The 22,447-nt window shown below is 38.0% G+C and overlaps 1 protein-coding gene across 2 annotated transcripts; it reads left to right on the top strand.

Moving 5' to 3' along the window:
* Positions 1-2,245: 2,245 nt before the first annotated feature.
* DEK (DEK proto-oncogene) lies at positions 2,246-21,897 on the top strand. Of its 2 annotated transcripts, XM_063298952.1 has the most exons (10): positions 2,246-2,455; positions 5,413-5,549; positions 9,373-9,474; positions 9,949-10,058; positions 14,434-14,528; positions 15,540-15,660; positions 17,075-17,260; positions 17,774-17,909; positions 18,555-18,703; positions 19,952-20,032. In XM_063298952.1, the coding sequence occupies exons 2-10, from the start codon at positions 5,426-5,428 to the stop codon at positions 20,030-20,032; spliced, it is 1,104 nt and encodes a 367-aa protein (XP_063155022.1). In that variant the 5' UTR covers positions 2,246-2,455; positions 5,413-5,425. The 2 variants fall into 2 exon arrangements, with proteins under 2 accessions (XP_063155022.1, XP_063155021.1); XM_063298951.1 differs by lacking the exons at positions 2,246-2,455; positions 5,413-5,549 and adding an exon at positions 20,421-21,897 and having other exon boundaries at positions 9,274-9,474; positions 19,952-20,020.
* Positions 21,898-22,447: the final 550 nt, after the last annotated feature.

The following is a 22,447-nucleotide window of genomic DNA, read 5'->3' as shown; positions in this document are numbered from 1 at the left end:
ATGCTCTACTCAGGCTGCCCTTGAAGGCTATCCTGGAGCTGCAGTTGTTCCAGAATCCAGCAACACAGTAATAGGTATGTCTTGGGACACCCATGTGACACCACTACTTTATGAGCTGCACTGGCTTCCAATAGGCTACTGGGTGCAATTCCAGGATGGTGGTTATCAGCTATAAAGCCCTGCACAGCACAATGCCAGGTCACGAAGCAGATTATCTTGACCCTTTTCAGACAGGATTCAGGCTGGGCTATAGCACTGAGACAGCATTGGTCATGCTTGTGGATGACCTTTGGAGGGCTCGGGATGAGGTTGGTGTGTCCATCCTGGGCCTTGTCAGCAGCTTTTGATACCATTGACATGGTATCTTGCTGGACTGGCTCAAGGGGTTGGGAGAGGGGGGCATTGTTTTGCAGTGGTTCTCCTCTTTTCTCCATGGCCAGTACCAGTCAGTGCTAATAGGGGAGGAGAGGTCCAGCTCTTGGTCCCTATTATGTGGGGTGCCTCAGGGCTCAAGTCTCTCTCCCCTCCTATTTAACATCTATATGAAGCCACTGGGAGAGGTCATGTGCCAATATGTGGATGATACCAAATTATACATCTCTACCCCATGCTGGGCAAATGATGCTGTTCAGGTGCTGGCCCTGTGTCTAGTGTCTTTAAGGGCCTGGATGGGGAGAAACCAGCTGCAACCAGTCCAAGCAAGATGGAGTGGTTGTGGGTTTTTGGCCTTTTGGGGTCAGGAGAGGTGACATCTCTGACTCTGGATGAGGTAACACCCCTCCAGACAGATCTGGTGCACAATTTGGGGGTCCTTTTGGATTACTGGAAGAGCAGGTGGCAGCAGTGGCCAGAGGAGCCTTTGAACAAATCCATCTTGTGCACCAATTGTGCCCATTTTTGGACCAGGAGGCCTTGCTCGCTGTCATCCATGCCTTAGTCACCTCCTGTTTTTATTACTGCAATATGCTCTACATGGGATGCCCTTGAAGACCATCCAGAAGCTGCAAGTGGTCCAGAAGGCAGCAGCACACATTTTGGGTGCCCTGTGTAATACCACTATTGCATGGGCTGCACTGGCTTCCAGCTGCTTTCTGGCTGCAATTCAAGGTGCTAGTTATCACCTTTAAAGCCCTGAATGGCGCAGGGCCATGTTACCCACAGGACCACGTCTCCCTGAGGGATTCCGCCTAGCCTACTAGATTAGATAGGGTGGGCATGCTCCAGGTCCCCTCCCTTAAATATTGCCACCTGATGGGATCTCAGAGGTGCACCTTCTCAGTGACTGCCCCAGCCCTTTAGAACAGCCTCCCACCTGAGATCTGAGGGATCCCTACCCCTTTAGCCTTCTGGAGGGCCATGAGGACCTGGCTCTTCCCCCAAGCATTGGGCTAGGAATGGAGTTGAGCTGTGAGGATGTTTGGTCTGAAAGGGTACTTTTGTTTTCAACTATGTTTTTATGGATTGTTGTAAGCCGCCTAGAGTCACTGTATGAGATAGGCAGCCATATAAGTCCTGTAAATAAATAAATTTCTGCTCATTCCCCTAGGTCACAGAACATGGGCATGCTCTAGGCCTCTTCTAGGAGGCAGTGTCATCTTATGGGACTTAGGAGATACACCTGTCCTTTGAAACAACCTCCCTGCTAAGGTGCAGATGGCCAGGATGCAAGCCTGTTCTGTTAGGGAGTGTTTGTTGTATCTTGACTTAGTTGTGCCTTTAGTTCAATATGCCACCCAGAATAATAAATTGTTGGGCAGCCTTCTAAATCCTTTAAATAAATAAAATATCCCTAATACAAAATGTGTCTCATTTGCTTGGGGTCTACTGTAAACGCAGGCAATTGCACCTTATTCAATAAGCTATGGTTAATACAATAGAAAAACCAGGGCACATATTGAATAAAGATTACACTTATTTCGGGTAAATTCATGAATCACGTAATCCCCCGCTGAGTTTAGAGAAGAAGATGACTCCTGAAGAAATGATAAGCTGCCCCCCCCTCTGGATTTGAAAGGGGGCGCAGCTTCCCCCTTGCAGCTAGGGAAAGAAAACACGCGGGCAACTCCAAGAGGTCTCGCGCAGAACCGAACCCCGCTCAGACATCCTTCCGGCTCTGCGCATGCTCCGCATACCTTCCTACAAATTAATATCTTTGACTTGCTCTCAAGGCTCCTGCCCATCACTTTCCAGCCCCGCCTCGTTCGGTCTACGTCATGGGAATCTATTGGCCAGCACTTTCCCGCTTCCTTCTTCCCCTTTGACAACCCGCCATTTTGAAACGTTGTTGATTTTCTGCGAGGAAGGGAGTAACGCCAAGGTCACGCGTAGCCCCACCCCTCTTCTGTTAGCCGCGGATCTTCTCTTGAAGGGTTTTGTTTTGTCGCCGTCTGGGCCGCCTCCGTCGCTGCCGGGCCTATTTTCTTAGAAGCACCCCGAGGAATCTGTCGCCGACGAGGTGGGTGTTTCGGTGTTCTTGTGATAACGGCCGAAAAGAAGATGCTTGTAACAGGCCTGACGGAGGGATGGTGTTAGTGTCCGAAGCCCGGCCTGGGGCCTAGCGGGGTGCCCCAGAGAACCGTCAGGAAAGAGAAGAGTCTCACAGCGCCTCTCTTCCCTACTCCCCTCGGAGTGGACTTCGACTCCGGCCGGCGCGAGGCCTGACGTCTTCCGCCGCTCGAGCTGTTTCCCGCCGGAATTCTGCTGCTTGTCACAGTCCTCGCCAGCTGCTTGGGGGTCTGTGCTCTGACCTTCGGCGCTCCATGTACCTATGATCCTTAAGCAAGCAGTGGTAGTAAATGGAATAGATTTTGATGTGAGGGAGGCACCTTCCTGATCAGCTCGCCTCTTGGGGACGCGTGGAAACGTCCATGTAATGCCTTGGCCGCATTACTCTTCCTCCTCCTCCTCCTCCGTGTAATTGCTTGGCCGCAGTTGTCTTGTTGTTGTTGTTATACATTTTTATCCCGCCTTTTCATATAAAACTCAGGCGAACAGACTTAATGCTTCTACCTCCTATTTTCCCCACAACAACTCTGTGAGGTAGGTTGGGGTGAGAAAGACGGACTGGCCCAAACTCATCCAACCGGCTTTCATGAGTTTCAGGGGTTTGCAATTACTTTTGAGGGGGAGGTGGGAGTGTTTTTTTCGACTTCCCACTCAGACTTATAGCCTGGTGATTTCTGAACACCCTCCCTCCAAGTATTAACCACCTCCCAGCTAGCAGAGAATTTGCTACATATCTGCTACAAGTTAAAACATCCATCCTGAAAAAAAGTTCAGTGCCACCCAGAAGCGTTCAAACTCCTTTTTGTTGTTCTGGAAAGATATTTTGTTGCAATGAGCTGACAATCTGACAAACATCGACTCTACATCAAAAAACAGCTAACTATTTTAGCCTGAGAAATATACTGGTGTGGTTAGTTTATGGTATGGTGTATTGCACAAGACCAGATGATTGGATTAATTCCATAAATGATCCAGTTATCCATTACTAAGCATGTTGCACAAATACAACTGCTGCACACTTGCTCCACCAGCTACATGAAGTAGCCTCTTAAAATAGTGTGTTTATATCTGCAGAGATAGCAAGAATTGCCTACTTCAGTGAAGAAAACATATAAATGTGAAAATCAGACACAGAATGAAGCATCGGAGTTCATTATTTAGCATTTTAAGGAAAGCTTCCCTGCCCTTATTTCAAGCAGCTTGGGATGGATTTCATGGTGTGCATTGTATTTTATTATCTCAGTAATCATACTGGTAGTTTAAGTTGAGTTGTATTGCCTTATCCAAAGTAACTACTTCTTTATGCAACACAGTTAAAGCTATTCACCAACTCAGTTTCAGAAGGGGATAAATACATTCAAGGAACATAAAGCTATCATCACTGTGAAGCAGTATCCCTCTTGACTATCAGTTTTTGATAAATGCACATGGAGGAGTCTAATTTAGTTTTCTTGCTTGTGGATGTCCATGTTATTGGTATATTAACAAAGCCAAGAATTGGCTAATTTCAGTATAAGCATTCTATTAGGAATTCTGTCTGTCCCTCTATGAAACTTACCACGCAGATACATACTGAGTACCTTTTTAAAGTATGTGTTGAGTGATCCAAAGAGTACCCATTTTTTTATGGGTAAGACCATGGTCTGTTTGGGTCAGAATATTTTTGCAAAGAACCAGGTGGTCTACTATAAAACTGTTGACTTGCTTATAGAAAGCAAAAACTCTCCTGAATTAATTTTCTGGAAAGGAACTTAATAGTTTTCTAAGTTAACGTGGATTAATTTCCTTTCATGTGTAGGAGTCATCTTGTCCAATTATTTTCTATTTAAGTAACTAGAAATCTTTAGAATCAGGATATAATAATAAACTCCCAACCATGCTAAAAATTATGCAAAGCTTATTGTTTATTTTGAATACATTTGTCTACGCTTTAGTGTGTTTACTGTAGAACATAGGATTTTATTTATTTACAGAAGGGCCTATTCTAGAACAAGATTTGAGTTGTTGGATTCCATGGCCAAATATGGATGCTTCCATACTTGTCGTATGAGAGGACGTGTATTTGCAGTGCCCCAGCCATCGAAGATACTGCTCATGTTTTGTTTGATTGACAACTGTATGCCCCTTTTAGGCTTAGATATTTAAAACCCCTACTTGAAAGAATAGCCCACTGGGACCTGAATTGCAGATTGTCCTATTTTCTCCTAGGCTCTAACATACACATTGTTAGCAGATTTACTAATTTTATAGACCAGGCAGTTTAGCTAAGAATCTGTTATATTGAACAGATCAGGGTATCATGTAAAGGCAATGTATTTATCTGAAGGTTGATTCTTTGTAGTTAGCACATACGTATTTTATTGTTGTGTTTTCTTTTACCTATATGGTTGTAAGACTAATCAATAAACCATCTATCTATTTTATTTACAAGTAGTTACTCTTTATCAGCATGTTTATTAGCTATATGATTTAATCTACCATATCAGATAGATAGTGTTGAATCTATAGCAAAATATTCACATGATATTTTGGGCTGCATTTAATAGCCAAGATAGCAAACAAACACTTATATCTGCTGTTAAGAAGAACTGCTTCTTGTGCTATAAGAAAATTTGAAAGAAAGTAATTGAGCTTATGCAATGAAGGATTTAAAAGCAGGACTTTTTAATCACTGTTTGTGGAACAAATATAAGTGACCTAGTTCGTGCATAACATTAAACAGTAATGGGTAGACTCACATATCACTCTAAGCCAAAAATAAACCAGTTTTGACTATGCACATTGTATGAACCTTTGTGCTAAAAGATGCAACACTACAGCTTTGTGTTGAAAGTCTCAGTACTAGTAGTAATAATAAAATACTTCATACTAATCATGTTGACATTTTCCCATATGTCTTCCATGCAGAAAGAAAGCAAATATGTCTTCAGTTTCTGGAAAAGATGATTTACTATCTACGGAACAAATGGAAAAAAGAGACCCACGAACTGAAAACAAAGCTGAAAATAGCGAGGAAGAGGAGGAAGAGGAGGAGGAGGAAAAAGGTGGGTGGAATCTATTCTAAACTGAGATTCAAAATGCTGTTAATGCAGCAAGCTATTTTCAGGCCCCATCCCCTTCTGGCTCCTTGTCACTTTCAAGTAGAAACTCTCCAGAATGGAGTTCATTGTAAATTATAGAGATCAATGAAGAAATATACTTTTTACTTTTACTTTCTGTTCACTGTATATTAAGCTGGGGGATCTCAAATTTTGGATGTGACTCTCGGGAATCATAAGCAAATTTAAAAGGTGGGGGATCATGCTCACTCTTTGTCCAGACACAGTGGAAGCACGGTTTGGCATTGATAAAGCTGTGCGTTTACAAGCCAAGCTTGCACAAAGAGAATGGCTACTTTCAGACAGGAGATAGAGAAGAGAAGCAGTAACAGCATGTCTCAGTGAACCCCACCAGATTTGGCTGAAAGGGAGTGTACCTCCCAGTGTGAAGGAGGGCAGAATAACATTTCTGCTCACAGAAGAGGAACAAAAATGCACTCCTGGTACAAGCTCCACCAGTCTCGTTTCACTGTTGGTACCTGTAGATCTGCCATAGGACCAAGGGAAAAAAGTTGCTATCTTTTCTGCAGAGTTCTCCTACCAAGGCTCTTTGCCCATTACCCAGGAGCTGCCCCTGAATGAGGGGCCCCAGTGCAGCACTAGCCTCTCCCCTTCCTGTTTCTAAGTTACTGTCCCGCTCCAACAGGTACTGGCATGCCCAGTACTTATACTGCCCAAATGTGGAGACAGGCTACCTGGGTAGAACTGTCTTGTGCTGGGGAAGAGTTCTGTACCATCCCTGCCAGCCTGCCAGTGTACCGTGCAAGGTTCACCAAGTCATCTATCTCAGTTCAGGCACGAGGCCTGCCTCTGATGCTGCCTTAAGATTGCTTGTCTGTATGGGAGTGACCTCTAAGATGGTGGAGAAGGTTGTCCCGCTGGCTTACATTCCTCCAGAGGGGCTTCTGGGCCTAGGCACCAAAAAGTTTCCCCAGAAACAGGAAAAGGAAGCAGCCTATATTGGCTGTTCCATACTAAATAATAAATGAACACATGCAACCCCACTTTCCCTGAATGAAGTTGTCAGATTGAACTCTGATCAGGCTCCTATTATCTGTGCTTGTCCAGGCACAGCGTGAACCATGTCACTGTGTTATGACAGTTCTATTTATGGAAAAGGCTAGCAGATCATGGCACCAAAAAGTTGAGGAGCTTTGCTTTAAGCCTCTAGTAACTTTAGTTCCTTTCTTTGAACTACAGTATTTATGTAAACACAGGTAGTCCTCACTTAATGACTGTTTGTTTAACAACAGTTCAGAGATACAACAGAGCTAAAAAAGTTGCTTATGACCATCGCACCACCCCCGCAGTCACATGATCGCAATTTGGGTGCACAGTAACCGGCTTGCATTTACAACCGTTTGTAGCATCCCACAGTCAAGGGATCGCGATTTGCGACCTTCCCAGCCAGTTTCTGACCCAAAAAATCAATTAGAAACAATTGATTCGTTTTACAACCATGTTGTTGTTTATTCGTTTAGTCGCTTCCGACTCTTCGTGACTTCATGGACCAGCCCACGCCAGAGCTTCCTGTCAGTCGTCAACTTCCCCAGCTCCCCCAGGGACGAGTCCGTCAACTCTAGAATATCATCCATCCACCTTGCCCTTGGCCGGCCCCTCTTCCTTTTGCCTTCCATTCTCCCTAGCATCAGCATCTTCTCCAGGGTGTCCTGTCTTCTCATTATGTGGCCAAAGTATTTCAGTTTTGCCTTTAATACCATTCCCTCAAGTGAGCAGTCTGGCTTTATTTCCTGGAGGATGGACTGGTTTGATCTTCTTGCAGTCCAAGGCACTCTCAGAATTTTCCTCCAACACCACAGTTCAAAAGCATCTATCTTCCTTCTCTCAGCCTTCCTTATGGTCCAGCTCTCGCAGCCATATGTTACTACGGGGAACACCATTGCTTTAACGATGCGGACCTTTGTTGTCAGTGTGATGTCTCTGCTCTTAACTATTTTATCGAGATTTGTCATTGCTCTTCTCCCAAGGATTAAGCGTCTTCTGATTTCCTGACTGCAGTCAGTATCTGCAGTAATCTTCGCACCTAGGAATACAAAGTCTTTCACTGCTTCTACATTTTCTCCCTCTCTTTGCCAGTTATCAATCAAGCTGGTTGCCATAATCTTGGTTTTTTTGAGGTTTAGCTGCAAACCAGCTTTTGCACTTTCTTCTTTCACCTTCATCATAAGGCTCCTCAGTTCCTCTTCGCTTTCAGCCATCAAAGTGGTATCATCTGCATATCTGAGATTGTTAATGTTTCTTCCAGCAATTTTAACTCCAGCCTTGGATTCTTCAAGGCCAGCTTGTCGCATGATGTGTTCTGCATACAAGTTGAATAGGTAGGGTGAGAGTATACAGCCCTGCCGTACTCCTTTCCCAATCTTAAACCAGTCCGTTGTTCCGTGGTCTGTTCTTACTGTTGCTACTTGGTCATTATACAGATTCTTCAGGATCTTTACAACCATAGTGACTCACTTTACAACCACCACAAAATGGTCGTAAAATCAGGTCTGGTCACATGGTGCCTCGCTTAATGACCACATTGCTTAGCAACTGAAATTTCAGTCCCTATTGTAGTCGTTAAGTGAGGACTGCCTATAGCTGAATGTCAGACATATTAGACGGTAATATTTTCATTTCCAGAGATTTAATTTAAAACATTCTCTATTAAGTATGTTCAGTTGCCATGCTTAAGAAAAATGAAGAGCAAATCAATACTGTATATAATGTATTGAGAAAATATTTTGTTGCTATTTGCTTTATGTCCACGAACTAAAAAAAAATCCTCTGAATGTATAGTCAATATTTCATATTTGTATACAGTACTCACTAAATCCTTGCTAGTCTATTTATGATTAAAGATTCATCTGTTGGGGTTGCATCTACCTACCAATACCTTTGGTCCCCAGAAACCAAACAATGCACTTTCTAATTTACAGGCAACTGTGAAGAAAGTATAAATATACTTGAGGTATAGAAAAAAAAATATGAAAAGTATCAAGACAAATAAAAAATAGAGAGTTTTATCTCTATAGAATTGTTCCAACTCAAATTTCAATTACTTCTAAGGCCTGGAAATTATTTGTATGTTAGTAGTTATGCAAGTATAATATTATTTTTAAATGCCTACTTATATTTTCACTAGAAAACCCAGCTTCCCTTTTTCAGGTTTCCTACTTTAAATTACAACTTCAGTTCAAAACTTTATTATGAGGGACAGTATTTTTAACCTATGTTTTGAAGATTTCAAGCATCAGAACACATAGAAATCAGCATTTGATTTTAAACTACAATAATTATTTTCTATATATGTATAATGCCGACACTGAATCATGCAGAGAGATTCAGATACTTGATTTTCATTTATTTATTGCATGGTTCTCGGGCTGACAAGAGAATTAGTAGACTCACTAGATTCATTCTATGGTGCAGAATGCAAACAGACAACCAGAGGACCTGTTACTTGGTTAACATAACATCATACAGATTGTACCATATTTTCAGGGTCCTTAAATTTCAAAGTGTATTGAAAGTGCTTGATAGGAGATAACCTATAAAATTCTACTGGCATTATAGGAGTAGATCAACTGCTAAATTATTTGATCATTGATGCATCTGGCCCTAATTTGCCAGTATTTTAGGTGTCATCAGAATGCTTTTCCAAATGACACATATACTCGTAAGTCTACAGGACACTTTATTTTTGTTTCTCCCATGTAGTAATTTCAACAACTTTCCTAACTGCATGAAAGTATCATTTGTCTTTCAGAAAAGAGCCTCATTGTTGAAGGAAAGAGAGAGAAGAAAAAAGTAGAAAGGTTGACAATGCAGGTGTCATCATTACAGAAGGAACCTTTTACAATTACACCAGGCAAGCTATTTATTTTGTATATTAATTATGAATTTCTTTGTCTGAAGTTAAACAAATGCTAAATTAAAGAGAAAACCTTTGTGTATATTATATAGAAGATGATATTTGTAATTTCTAAACTATCCTATATATAGGTATTTGAGACATCTTTAATGTTTATTTTGAAGCAGCATTGCAATAAATCCTGTTGAACTTTTAAGAGGCTGTTCTCCAAATGTTATTACAAGTTTGCATTGTTTGTCCAGTGTGCAAGGTAACTCCATTGGTTGTTCTTAGCAAACTTAGGAGTCTTAGTTGTTAAATGAACCAGTTGTACTGGTCTAACCATAATAAATTATGAGAGTGAGTTGAATGTTTAATTATTCTTTACCCTTTATATGGTGATGGCCTTTGGTTAAATGCAAATAAAAGAATGACAAAAAAGTGATTAAGTACCTTTGTTTGATTACTATAACATAATACTTGCCTTTTCAGGAAAGGGTCAAAAACTTTGTGAAATTGAAAGAATACAGTACTTTTTAAGCAAGAAGAAAACTGATGAACTTCGAAATTTGCATAAACTTCTTTACAACAGGCCAGGCACGGTAAGAAATCTCATAACACTCTTTTCATTCAAACTGTTTTAAACTGTTTCATATAATTGCAAAATTTCCTGAATTGAACATATTTATATACTGCGTGATCCCACCAAAGGAAGCCCATGGCAATTTGCAATATAATCCAATAAATACCAATCACATTCAAAATTAAAAATATAATAAACAATGTAAACAAAATAACAGAACCATAAATAGTTAAACCTATTGCATAAAAACAGGGCATCAGGCTTAAAAGCAAATTGAAAACAAGTCTTCTACAAGGGAAATGCTAGGGTATAAGAGTAAATTCCTCAGATTTTGTTTAAACACACCACAGAAGAAGCAGACTGTTAAGGGGAAGGAATTCCAGAGTATTGGAGGCATTGCCAAAAAGGCCCTGGTCCTAGTAAACACCAGGTGAGCCTCTTTCTGGTGAGGCACATATTTTATCTATGCTTCTTAGGATTATATGGTTCTTCCTTTGGTTATTTGATCCCAGTTTCCTTCCATTTCCAAAACAAGTAGTAATTGTGGAAAAATGTCTACTCAAGAAAAGTAAGTCCACATACCTATGGCCACATAAAATTGGTTATAGATTCCTTTGAAGCCTTGTCTCTAGGATTTAGAATAGATATTTTTCTGTTGTTAATTGTCCTGTTGATAAATGTGGGATCTCCTAGTGTTGGTAGTTCAAAATACAATTCAGGTTTTGTTCATTTCCCAAGTCTTTTTTATTATTATTATTTAGGTTTGAGATTGTTTTGAGATTTTTGCAAATGGTACTTAGAGCAAAATATAGCAGTGAATGTGCCTAGTGAGTAGGCTAGCTAACCTTATCCTCTGCCAAAATAGTTAAATACAGGCACCGTCTTTTGTGGCTATCATCCTGTTCAGATCATATTTGGTTGTGGGAGTACTTTTCCCTTTATTTTTCTTTTCCAAGGTTCTTTCTTTAGTATGTGTGCACTGATATTACTCTCTTGTCCCACTTTGGCTACATAAAGATTGGTATGGGTAGGAAACCTACAGGGTTCATTACATTTCCTGATGGCCTTTCTGTAGTCTACAGGTAGTCCTTGATTAATGACCACAATTGTGACTGGAATCTCAGCTGTTGAGTGGATTAGTTGTTAAGTGAGATTTCCACATGACTGCTTCACTCGAAGGCCACAATCCCAGCACTCCTGGTTGTGGTTGTTAAGCAATCTCCCGGGATGTTAAGCAGATGGAGCAAAAGAGTTGCTTGCCAAAGGATTTCCCCTCCTCTCCGTGCATGGAGGGGAAATCCTTTGTGGGGCTACTGGAATAAAGCGGAAATCTTTTTTTTATAATAAATTTTATTAAATTTCAAGAAAAGAATAAAAACTACAAAAAACTACAAAGAAAGAGAAAAAAAACTAAAAAAGGGCAGAAACACAAATGAAGAAAAGTTTTTACAGAGAGAGATGTGGCTTCCGACTCTATATTAAACCAAACACCACATTATTTCTATAGGTCATTCCACTTTAACACATAATAAAAATCACAGAGTACAGTTGCTCTTCCCCCTTATATTAAAATGAAGAAAAAATAAAATTCATGTAAACCTCTTAAACATCTTTCTCCCCTCCAAAACATATTTAATTATTCCCTCCTACCACTATTCTATACAAATTAAAAAGCACATAAATTGTCTGCTATTATACTTAATACTACAACAATTATAATAATCTCAATATTCAAAACAGTGAATCCAAATCTTTAAAGCAAATAACATCAAATCCTTAAAGGAAAGCAAATGAACGTTCTTCAACCGTTATCCCACTTCAAAATAATCCAGAGTTACATGTTCCCAAGATATGCACAGGGCTTTCTTCTTAAGAAAATCAAACAGCCCGGCTGCCCCCCTCAAAAATTCCAGGTTCTTTTCATGGCATTCCACCAGGAGATCGACCCTATTTATGACTTGCAGATCACTCTCTCCCCCAGATTTCTCCAACTCCATTATCCAATCTTCAGCCAGCATCTCAATAAAGATCTCAGTCTTAAAAAAAACCTTTCTGTCACTCTTAAATTCTTCAATTTCATTCTTCACATCCTCAACCTGATGGCACATTTTAGAGCTCATATTTTCCACAATGTCCTGGATGTCTTGCATAAAGGCTTGACAGATGTCAGAAGAAATCTGTTTAAGATCCCGGTGAAGGTCAGAAAGTATCAGTTTGAATTCCTCCACATCTCACACAGTAGATTATGGCGCCCCCTAAGAGCTCAATCAGTGAAAGTCAAAGATATTCCAACATTGTTTACGTGACGTGAGAGTGAATTCTCAAGGGAAAGTGAACAGAAAGCTGAAGGTTCAAATCAGCCGATTCAATGTGCAGGAAAACACCAATATCTTAAAATTTAACACAAAAGCAATAACAGACAATTGCTTACTCTCAGTCTTTAGAATTTCCCTTAGAAGGAAAATGAAAATCCAAAACTTAAAAAAAAAAAAAAAACTTTAATCCCAAAAATAACATTAAGCGCTCAGAGGGCTGGCTTCTCCTCGCTATAAAAAGCCTCTCTTGGGGTACATATACTTAGAAAAAAAATGCAAATTGGTGATTTAGAAATGGGGTGGCCGTTCTTAGTGTCCCTTTAACACTACAGTGCAGCTTGGAAATTATGACGTCCCCGCCTCCCAGGAGCTCTTACCATCAACTGCAAAACGCTGTTTGTGATCTGGCTGCAAGCCGCTATTCCAGAGGACAAATGGGATGATTCCGTGAGTTCTCCTTGATCCAGAAAATGGTTCTGTGCTTCAGGAAAGCCTGCCTGAGCCCGAAAAAAAGCCACCTCGCTTCCTGCTCCTCCCACAGAAACAGTGGGCACAGCCACTCAGAATGCCGTTCCCATCGGAAGCCTGGAATAAAGCAGAAATCTTCAGGATTTGAGCTCCATTCCTTCAGCCTGCTGAAGGGTTTCCCCTCCCCACCATGCACGAACGGGAAATCCTTCATGGGGCTGCTGGTACAAAGCAGAAATCTTAAGGATTTGAGCTCCGTTCCTTCAGCCTGCTGAAGAATTTCCCCTCCCCTCTGTCCCTTCCACTTGCAACCTTCCCTGCTGGCTTCCCCATTGACTTTCTGGGGAAGCCAGCAGAGAAGATTGCAAATGGTGATCACAGGATCGCGGGGCTCTTGGCAACTGGTTGTAAATGTGACCTGGTTGCCAAGCACCTGAAATGCAGTCACGTGACCATGGAGGGGGGGTTGGCCTGACATTTCACGATGGCTGGAAGTGCTTTATGAGCTGTAAAGCACCCTTTCCAAGGCTGTTGTAACTTTGAACAGTCATTAAGTGACTGGCCGTTAAGCAAGGACTATCTGTATCATAGAAAAGTCTCCTGCCAGTACCAACAAACTTAGAATTTTTAAGATGGTTATTTCTCTGCTACTAAAAACAGCAGGAAAGCAGTCTCCATTGAAAATGCTTGGTGGGGGACAGCTGCAGACCCCCACCCCCATAGCATTGGATGTTGTCTTCTAGGCTAAAAATGTTGCCCACTATTAATATATTTAAGGTATCTAAGCTACATATTGGTGGGGACGTGGTGGCGCTGCGGGTTAAACCGCTGAGCTGTCGATCGGAAGGTCGGCGGTTCGAAACCACGCGGCGGGGTGAGCTCCCGTTGTTAATCCCAGCTCCTGCTCACCTAGCAGTTCGAAAACATGCAAATGTGAGTAGATCAATAGGTACCGCTTCGGCGGGAAGGTAACGGCGTTCCGAGTCGTCATGCTGGCCACATGACCCGGAAGTGTCTATGACAACGCCGGCTCCAAGGCTTAGAAACGGAGATGAGCACCGCCCCCTAGAGTCGGATTCGACTGGACTTTACGTCAAGGGAAACCTTTACCTTTACTTTTAAGCTACATATTATGATTCTATTATTTTTAGGCATAGGTACAGATGTCTTCCATAATTATTATACTGTCTACAATAATTAGACTGGGGCTGATAGAAATTCTGTTAATGAATAAATATAAAATTGCTTCATGAATTGTATTACCAGAGTAATATGTTTATTGTAGCGAACAGTTCCCACACATGTAATAACATTCCAACTATCCATTATGTTTAATATACCTTATGTTACTCAGAGATACTACTATGTGTAATATGTAGCAGATTCCTCACATCAGTACTAAGGCAAAGTGTTCCTGGGTTGTTTTTTTTTCTGATTGGGAAATGCTAAACATTTGTCTTGTTATAGACTTAGAACTGAATCAAAGCTGACATGGCAGCTTTGCAGTCTGACTTTAAGGCTATACTTTTGTACTCATCTTTTGATATTTTGGCAATTACATAAAGTAAAGAACATTGCAAGCTGTTTTATATTGATCGTATTATTTTCTAGGTTGCTTCGCTGAAAAAGAATGTAGGACAGTTCAGTGGCTTTCCATTTGAAAAAGGAAGTGATCAGTACAAGAAAAAGGAAGAAATGCTGAAAAAGTGAGACTTTAGCATGATTAAACAATATAATTAATGTTCAAAATACTTGGATCCCAGTGTGCATTCCCAGGACAAAATTCAGTTAGTAACTTCAGTGTACAAGTATTTCAAATCATATCTGTGAATGTAATTTTATATAATTTGACATTATACTCAAACATAGCTTATGTTTAAGAAGTTAAATGGCATTAAATTGTTGCTGATACTGTTTACAGCAATGTAGTTTTGGGTATAACGTTTTATTGAATAAAATACTGTAAGCTTTCACATACATAAATTTGAAATGCAATCCAGTCAGAAGTGAACATATTAGTTCCCTTTGCACTGTCTTTGGAAACTTTTGGAATTTAGCAGTATAATCATGTTTGTATTTAGGGATTTGATGAAAGACATATCTTTATTTTGGAGGGAATATTCAAGTTCCTCTACTATCAAATTTTATTTTTTTCACTATTTATTTGCATTAACTGTAAGATCTTCCATAGTTTTCAAGTTCCTATTGGTATTAATATTTTTAGTTATCAGAAGATTTTGTGCGACTTCATTTCATATATAGGGCCATGTAACAATCAGAACAATTGTTAAGTATTTGAATTGGTTTTTAGTACTTAATTTTAAAAATACTTGATTCTTGTGAGTCATTTGGATATGTTGTGTGGAGGCCAAAAGGGAAGTATAAAATACATATTAATTTAGTTATCTATTTGCAAAATTATGATTGGCAACACTGATGGGGGCATTGATTAAAGTTTGAAAGAACATTGGAAGCGTTTGCATTTTAAATACATACATCTACCTAGGTCATGCTTAAATACTATGTGTTTAAAATGTTAATTCTTAAGTACTTCAGAATTTTTGATAAGGTTAATTTTGTGGGCTTAGGTTGTATCAAATATATATATCTATATATTCCCATTTATATTACCTGTATTTAATACATACTTGTCTATTTGTATTACATATTTAGTACATATTTATAAATCATGTTTAATAAAGTATGTTTCTCTACAGATACAGAAATGCAATGCTAAAAAGCATATGTGAAGTTCTTGATTTGGAAAGATCAGGAGTTAACAGTGAACTGGTAGCAAGAATCTTAAACTTCCTAATGCATCCGAAACCTTCAGGCAAGGTGAGATAAGACATAGAGCTATGCTTAGATCATTGTGTTAATCTAAACTAAAATGGGGTTTGGGGCATAATTTGAACATGTTAGCATTGTTCCCTATAACAAAAAAGACAGGATGTTGTGCTTGGTTTTTTACAGCTGTTCCTCATGAGCCTTGCTGTTAGCACAAAATTACACTAATGCTTTACTTATTTCATGCATACCCATGTGCCATGGCTTAGGACACAGTTATACAGGTGAGATATTTGAGATGATATTGATATTAAAGTTTACCTATAGTAACTCTCAACACCAAATCAAATGCCCTTTTAGCCTCAGTAAGGTTATTAAATAAATGTTACTTTCAGTGGTTGTTTCACATCCACAAATGCTTATCTGAATGGGTTGTGAGTGTGCACTTCATGATTCTATTAAAATTAATGGAAGTCTATTATTTGAAACCATTTTAATGATTGTTTGCTTGGGACATTATAGAGTCACATTTTCTGAAAGCATATGCAGCAAACTGATAAGCTATAGTAGTAGGGGTCAGTGGGAAGAAATACAGAGTAAAATATTGCAGGCCTGTGAAGTTTTTAGAGTTGTACTAACATGCCTTGAAAATTTTAAAAAAACAGGTTTAGCAAGGCCTATATTTGAACTATTACGTTATTTTTTTTCCTTTTTTAAATCAGAAAATAGATGCAAATAGAAGTAGCCAATTAGAACAAAACTAGAGTTCATGGAGAAATTTTAAGAACAGCATTATTCTTGCTCTGTAATAATGTTAAATTCTTAAAACTATTCTTCTTGCTTCTTCAATTTTCCCTAATCTGCTACAAATAATAGAAAATTAGTATCTCAGATCACCAGAGTCCATGAGACTGATGACTGAATGCAAATCAAAAAGAAATAACCCTCTTCAATGAGGGAATAGGAATCCTTCAACTCTGCTTTCTAGAATTTTCTGCTGAATCCTATGGATCTGACTTTCTGGGAGTTACTGTCCTCATACAGAGCACCTCTCAAAAATGTATCAAAAAGATCACAGATATGTAACTTAAGTACTTAGTCTGAATTGGGGCTAAATTCATATTCAGTTCTATTATTGTCTTTTAAAAATGCATGTATTGCATTTCAGTGCAAAAAGAATTAAGAGGCTAACACAGAAAAGCAAAAATAAAGTGAGAATAAAAAAATGAAAACACAAAATACATACCTGAAAGTGAAAATTAACACAAAAACAATTCAGAAAGCCATAAAGTGTTGATTCATTTAAAGGAAACCTATAATCCTATAAAACCATTTTCCCAACAATTTTTACAGTAGGAACAGTCATCAAGGTTAGTTAAGTTAGAGCATTTCCTGTGGTAGGTATAGATTATAAAACTACTTTGGTTATTTTTTAAAGAATTACTTCCTTTTCAATATTTAATAGCCATTACCAAAATCCAAGAAAACACCCAACAAAGGTGGTAAAAAAGAACGTAGTAGCTCTGGAACAGCACGGAAAGCCAAACGAACCAAATGTCCTGAAATCCTGACAGATGAATCTAGTAGTGAGGAAGATGAAAAGAAGGAGAAAGACGAATCATCTGAAGAAGATAAAGAAAGTGAAGAAGAGGTAAAACCTCAGTACAAACAACCTGTGCTAAAGCAAGAATTACACTAGCCTCTGTAATTTACTTAAATGGCAATGGCGTGGGACCAGATAGTTACAGAAGAAGTCCCGGAATTCCTTAAATGTATCATTTTTAAGGTACATTAGTGTTACAAATGATTCTTAAAAGAATTGGCTGAATAATGGCAGTCATAAACTTTGGTGTATTATATGTAGGTATGTATTTACTACAGGTACAGTTTTCCAAATTGTTATTTTAAGGACAAAATTATCTACTTATGTCAGATTTCTAGGCACAACTCTGCTTGCTCTATAATGTATCTTTTTGCATACTGAAAAAAATAGAAACATCTGTTCTAACAAACCAGAGATATTTGGGACAGGTAAAGCAGGTATACAGTGTTTAAATGGGTTACATTTCTGTTTTACATTTTGCATTACATTTGCATTAGTTCAGTATATTAAAAGTCATAAATACTGAAGTACATTTTAATACATTTTCTACCTACCTCACAGCGACCTAAAAAGTCAACAAAAAAAGAAAAACCCAAACGAAAAGTAACTTCAAAAAGCAAAAAGGGCTCAAAAAATGCTAATGTCAAAAAAGCAGATAGCAGTACAACCAAGAAGAGTCAGAACTCTTCCAAAAAAGGTAAGTCCACCACTCATAAAGTCTTAAGTTATTATAAGCTGACAAAAAAACTAATTTCAAATTGTGTATATGTTTTGAGGAACAAGGCAACTTTAATTTCTCAAAATATTTTTGTACTATTACTTGCTTTTTAATGTTCTCCACTGGCTGCTGGTACTGAAGCCGAAATGTCCTGGTGGGCCAGTTGGAAATACTGGACTCAATTTTTATTAAACTTCTTCACTGTTGAAGCTATTGAACAGAAACCAGAACCCTTCTGAATTTTTTTTTATACCAAAAGAATTTGTTCCTGTGTTATGTCATGAACTGTTTTTCAGAGAAACTCTGAACTGTTTTTCAGAGAAATCAGCCACATTAGAAATCAAACATTATCTTGATTGATTATCCTTTCCTGTCTACACTGGGTGAAAAAAAACCTGGAGATGATTCGATGAGGAATAGTAAAGTTGGAGGGTATGAAAACAGGAGAAAGGCAATCTAAAAGATACCTCTGTTTACTGATTGTAAGCTGCTCTCTGAAAAATCCCAGTACAGCAGCTTTCCTTAGTACAAACTAATTTGCAGTTTCATTCAAAATGAAATCTGATTGGTGGGAAAAAAGGAGCTAATTGTTATTTGCATTTTAATGAAATATTTTTTATTTAGAAAGTGAATCTGAGGATAGTTCAGATGATGAGCCTTTAATTAAAAAATTGAAAAAGCCACCCACAGATGAAGAATTGAAAGAAACTGTGAAGAAACTACTTGCTACCGCAAATTTGGAGGAAGTTACCATGAAACAAATTTGTAAAGAGGTATATATTTGACATTTATTTTGTATATTGTTTACTGTATACATTTAGATTTCAGGGCTGAGAATAAAGATGCATGTATTTCTGTAGTTTTTGCCTTTTCTGCATATTACCAGCAGGAACATAAAGTCTCCTTTCCCATTGCCCCCCTCCCCGCCTTTAATGCTTGAAATCAGCCCAATAAAGAGCTGAAATATAATCAATCAAACTTTATTGCAGATCAGACCACCCTGCATAAAGGAAAATACAGTATGCAATACAAAGTAGAATGTAAAAGGCCTGGTAAAAAGGCCTGTAATTGTGCTTTGTCTACTTTGCTAACAACACATGAATTCTACCAAGATTAGGATGGCTGTGAACTGTGGTATGATGACAGGCTCAGGGTCGCTAATGAGGATCATAGTGGAGCCGCATGCTAAATATGAGTCTTCCAGTCCTGGTCTAACACTCTCAATATCAGTTTGTATATTATTTTCTCTACCTTTCACAGCTCCCCTGTAATACATACTGAGATTTTTTTTATTTAGTATCCAAAATAAATGAAAGTTTATTTTTTTATTTTTTATGAGATCTCAAGCAAATACACAGAAGTCTCCATTCTGTCTCTGCAGCAGTTCGCTCCTGTGGTAGATTGGACAGAGCAAGTAACTGGCCCAAATTCTGGCATACCATTCTATGTTAACATGGCCTCCCCCTTTCTGTCTTCCTGCCTTCCTTCTGTCACAGTCCTCTGTGTTCCTTTATGGACTCCTTTGCTTTGTACTGTCTCAGGGTCAGCCATAGGACAGAATTGTAAGGAGTCCAGCAGCACAGCACTTAAGAGATAAATATCTAGGTCATATGAACCCTGCCTTTCCAAGCTATAGGGGACGTTAATCTATTCTTAAATGCCTTTGTCAAACCAAACGAGAATAAACCTTCAGGGTAAGTATTTAGCTCAGTTTTCTCTTTTCCGTATATAAAGATGAGAACTGGAAAAGATTAATTGTGGAATGGGGTGCAAGTCAGTATTAGTTTTTGGCAATTTTGTATTAATAGTTTTGGAGACATGAATACTGTTTATTTTTATTGCATAATTTCTTTGGTGCAAATAGCTGAGAGTAGAGTTTTAATGAAAATACCGAAGGAAATAGTTCTTAAAAGAAAACCTTCCGTCCTCCCACCATAAGTGGGTCCATTCCATTTTTTTTTTCTTTTCATTCATTCTAATCTAATCACCTGATTAAGCATATTTTAAATTGATCGTTACAGGTATATGAAAACTATCCCAGTTATGACTTATCTGACAGAAAAGAATTCATCAAAAAGACAGTGACGGAGGTAAATACTTGATCAATGAGATATCATGTGAAGATTCAAATTCTAATATAAGAAATTTAAATTTTAGAAATCTTAAGTGTAGTATGAGTATTAAAACTTTCAACTAGGAAACTCAGTTCCTGAAACCAGGTCCAAGTTCTATTCATCTCTGTTAATTTTTCAAAATTGATTGATTGCATCTTGGTAATTTTGCTTTAATGTTTGCTTAATCACATCTTAATCTTATGCCATAGATTATCTAATAGTATAGCATAAATCTTAACAATATTTACTTGAAAATCCTGTTGATTTTTCTGGAAATTTCATCGAAGTAAGACATTAGAATTGCAGCCTGAGCAAGGTGTTTATAGAAAGGTGAATTTATACAGAAGATGAAACATTTTAATTCTTTTCTTTTTAGCTCATTTCATGATCTAATGGGAAGAAAATGAAGGCTGCAGACTTGTTCCCTTGGATTTAAATATTTTACAAATACCAGCAAAATGTAAACTTTGTTATTTTTGTTCTGACTTTTATTTTGCTCTTTGGTATAACATAGTATTAGTCAGAGATGACTCTATTGACTTAATGTTCTGAGTGTTAATGGGGATTACCAACTTTTTTAAAAAATGAGTTTAATAGTTCATAAATTTTGCATGGCAGTACATGTCCCCTGCTTTTACTTTGTACAACATGTTTCTTTGTAAAAGCAGTTACATAGCTATTGTAGGTTTTAGTGTTTGTAATGTAGAGATTTTTTTAAAAGAACAATTAATATGAAAGCTGTTGTATTAGTACATACACATGCAGAGACTGTCAGATACTGCAGTATTGGGCATTACATTTATTTTGAATACATACCCGTTCTCTATCAGGAGCAAGTCACATGCCCTGACTAGAAGTGCTGTTATGTTTTACTACCTTGCATGTGTATACAACTGATATTGTCGTAAAGCATGATCAATCAGATAGATATTATTTTTGTACTTTTAAGAGCTTTTGTATATAAGCTTGATTTGGATTCCTTTGCTTAAAACCAGGTTAAGAAAGAAAAGAAAATGTGTTTTAGAAGATTTATGACCAGTATCAGTGTTTATGAATCAAGTTGTGATTAAGTAGGAAGTAAGTATAACCACCATATAAATGATAAGGCAATTGTTTTTTGTAAGGAATTTCTTAATTGCACTCATTTTTCAGTGTTTAACTGAGTGCAGAGGATTATAGCTCTGAAGGCTTAAGGTGATATCCTATACTGCTAATACATAGGAAAAATAAATATGATTTTGAATTCTAAAATGTCTTTTCCAAGGTGGGTAATAATAAAGATTTCAGAGTAGAGTATTGATCATTTATGTGGTATCAAATAAATAGTTTAGTATTCTTTAGTGTATCTACATCCTTGTTTTGGACTTTCAGAATCTGTGAACGGGAGGATACACTTAAATGCATCAATCTTAGGCACCTACTGCTTAGTATGATACTCTAAATTAAAATCTCAATTCTGCAAATAATTGTTCCTGAAATTTTTATTCAACTCCAGAATTAAGTACCTGTTCACCAAAATCCTTTAAGGAGTCAGATGATCATGCGTTAAAATTTCCAACAAATGCCAAATAAATATGTGTCATAATGTGAAGTCAAGTGTAACTAATTTCTCCATGACTGTATTGATTAAAATGACTGCGGGTTTTAAATAATGTATTAATATGTAGTTGAGGAATCAGATCATAGATCTATATTCTGAAAATATTGTTAACTGATTGATCTCTATCATTTTTACCACTTTCTTTGCATGCAATCATTTTTATTGTAACAGTTTTGTATTCAATAAATGTCTTTAAGGAAAATGTATATTGATATTTTAATACATGTACAGTAAAACTTGATACACAATCAAAGGTGCCTGTGTGTGTCATCTAGACAAAATATGCCTTGCTTTAGAAGGAAACATGCTTAACTAAACAAAATTTCAAGGTAAGATCCTTATTCTTGTATGGAAAATGAGTATATTTCCCTAAGCAACAATTATTCTAGATAAATAATAATAAAAGTAATAAATGATTAATTCTCCAAATACACACTTCTAAGGTGCTGTGAGCTGTCACAGGAAATCATGAGACTCTATCCTATTTCTCAGTCATGTCCTTTTCTTTACTTGCTGGTAGGTTTTACTGCTTCAAGGTAACTGAATACACTGGCCTAGTTTGCCCACAGTACTAATTCATAATTGTTTAAACTATAGTTATGCAAACCATGATTTACTATATAGGAATAATAAAAATCAGGATTTCAAATTGATTTATAATCTTGGCTTTTAAGTATGTCATTCTATGGAAAAGAATCCTAGTTCATTTGTCTGTCTGCTGCTTGATCAGTATACAATTATAACTTTTCAGTTTGAAGCTACAAGCGAATGACACTTAAATCTAAAACAGAAGTGAAAGCTAC

Source organism: Candoia aspera, chromosome 3 (genome assembly GCF_035149785.1).
Source record: "Candoia aspera isolate rCanAsp1 chromosome 3, rCanAsp1.hap2, whole genome shotgun sequence".
NCBI lineage: Eukaryota > Metazoa > Chordata > Lepidosauria > Squamata > Boidae > Candoia > Candoia aspera.
The sequence above is the reverse complement of the archived record's forward strand: the minus strand, read 5'-3'. Positions and strand labels throughout refer to the sequence as shown.

Bases quoted from the DNA above. Each gene is read 5' to 3' on its own strand.
- DEK (XM_063298952.1), top strand. From the start codon at position 5,426: ATGTCTTCAGTTTCTGGAAAAGATGATTTACTATCTACGGAACAAATG. The intron at 9,475-9,948 runs GCAAGCTATTTA...TTGCCTTTTCAG, and splicing joins ACCTTTTACAATTACACCAG to GAAAGGGTCAAAAACTTTGT. The intron at 18,704-19,951 runs GTATATATTTGA...TGATCGTTACAG, and splicing joins TGAAACAAATTTGTAAAGAG to GTATATGAAAACTATCCCAG.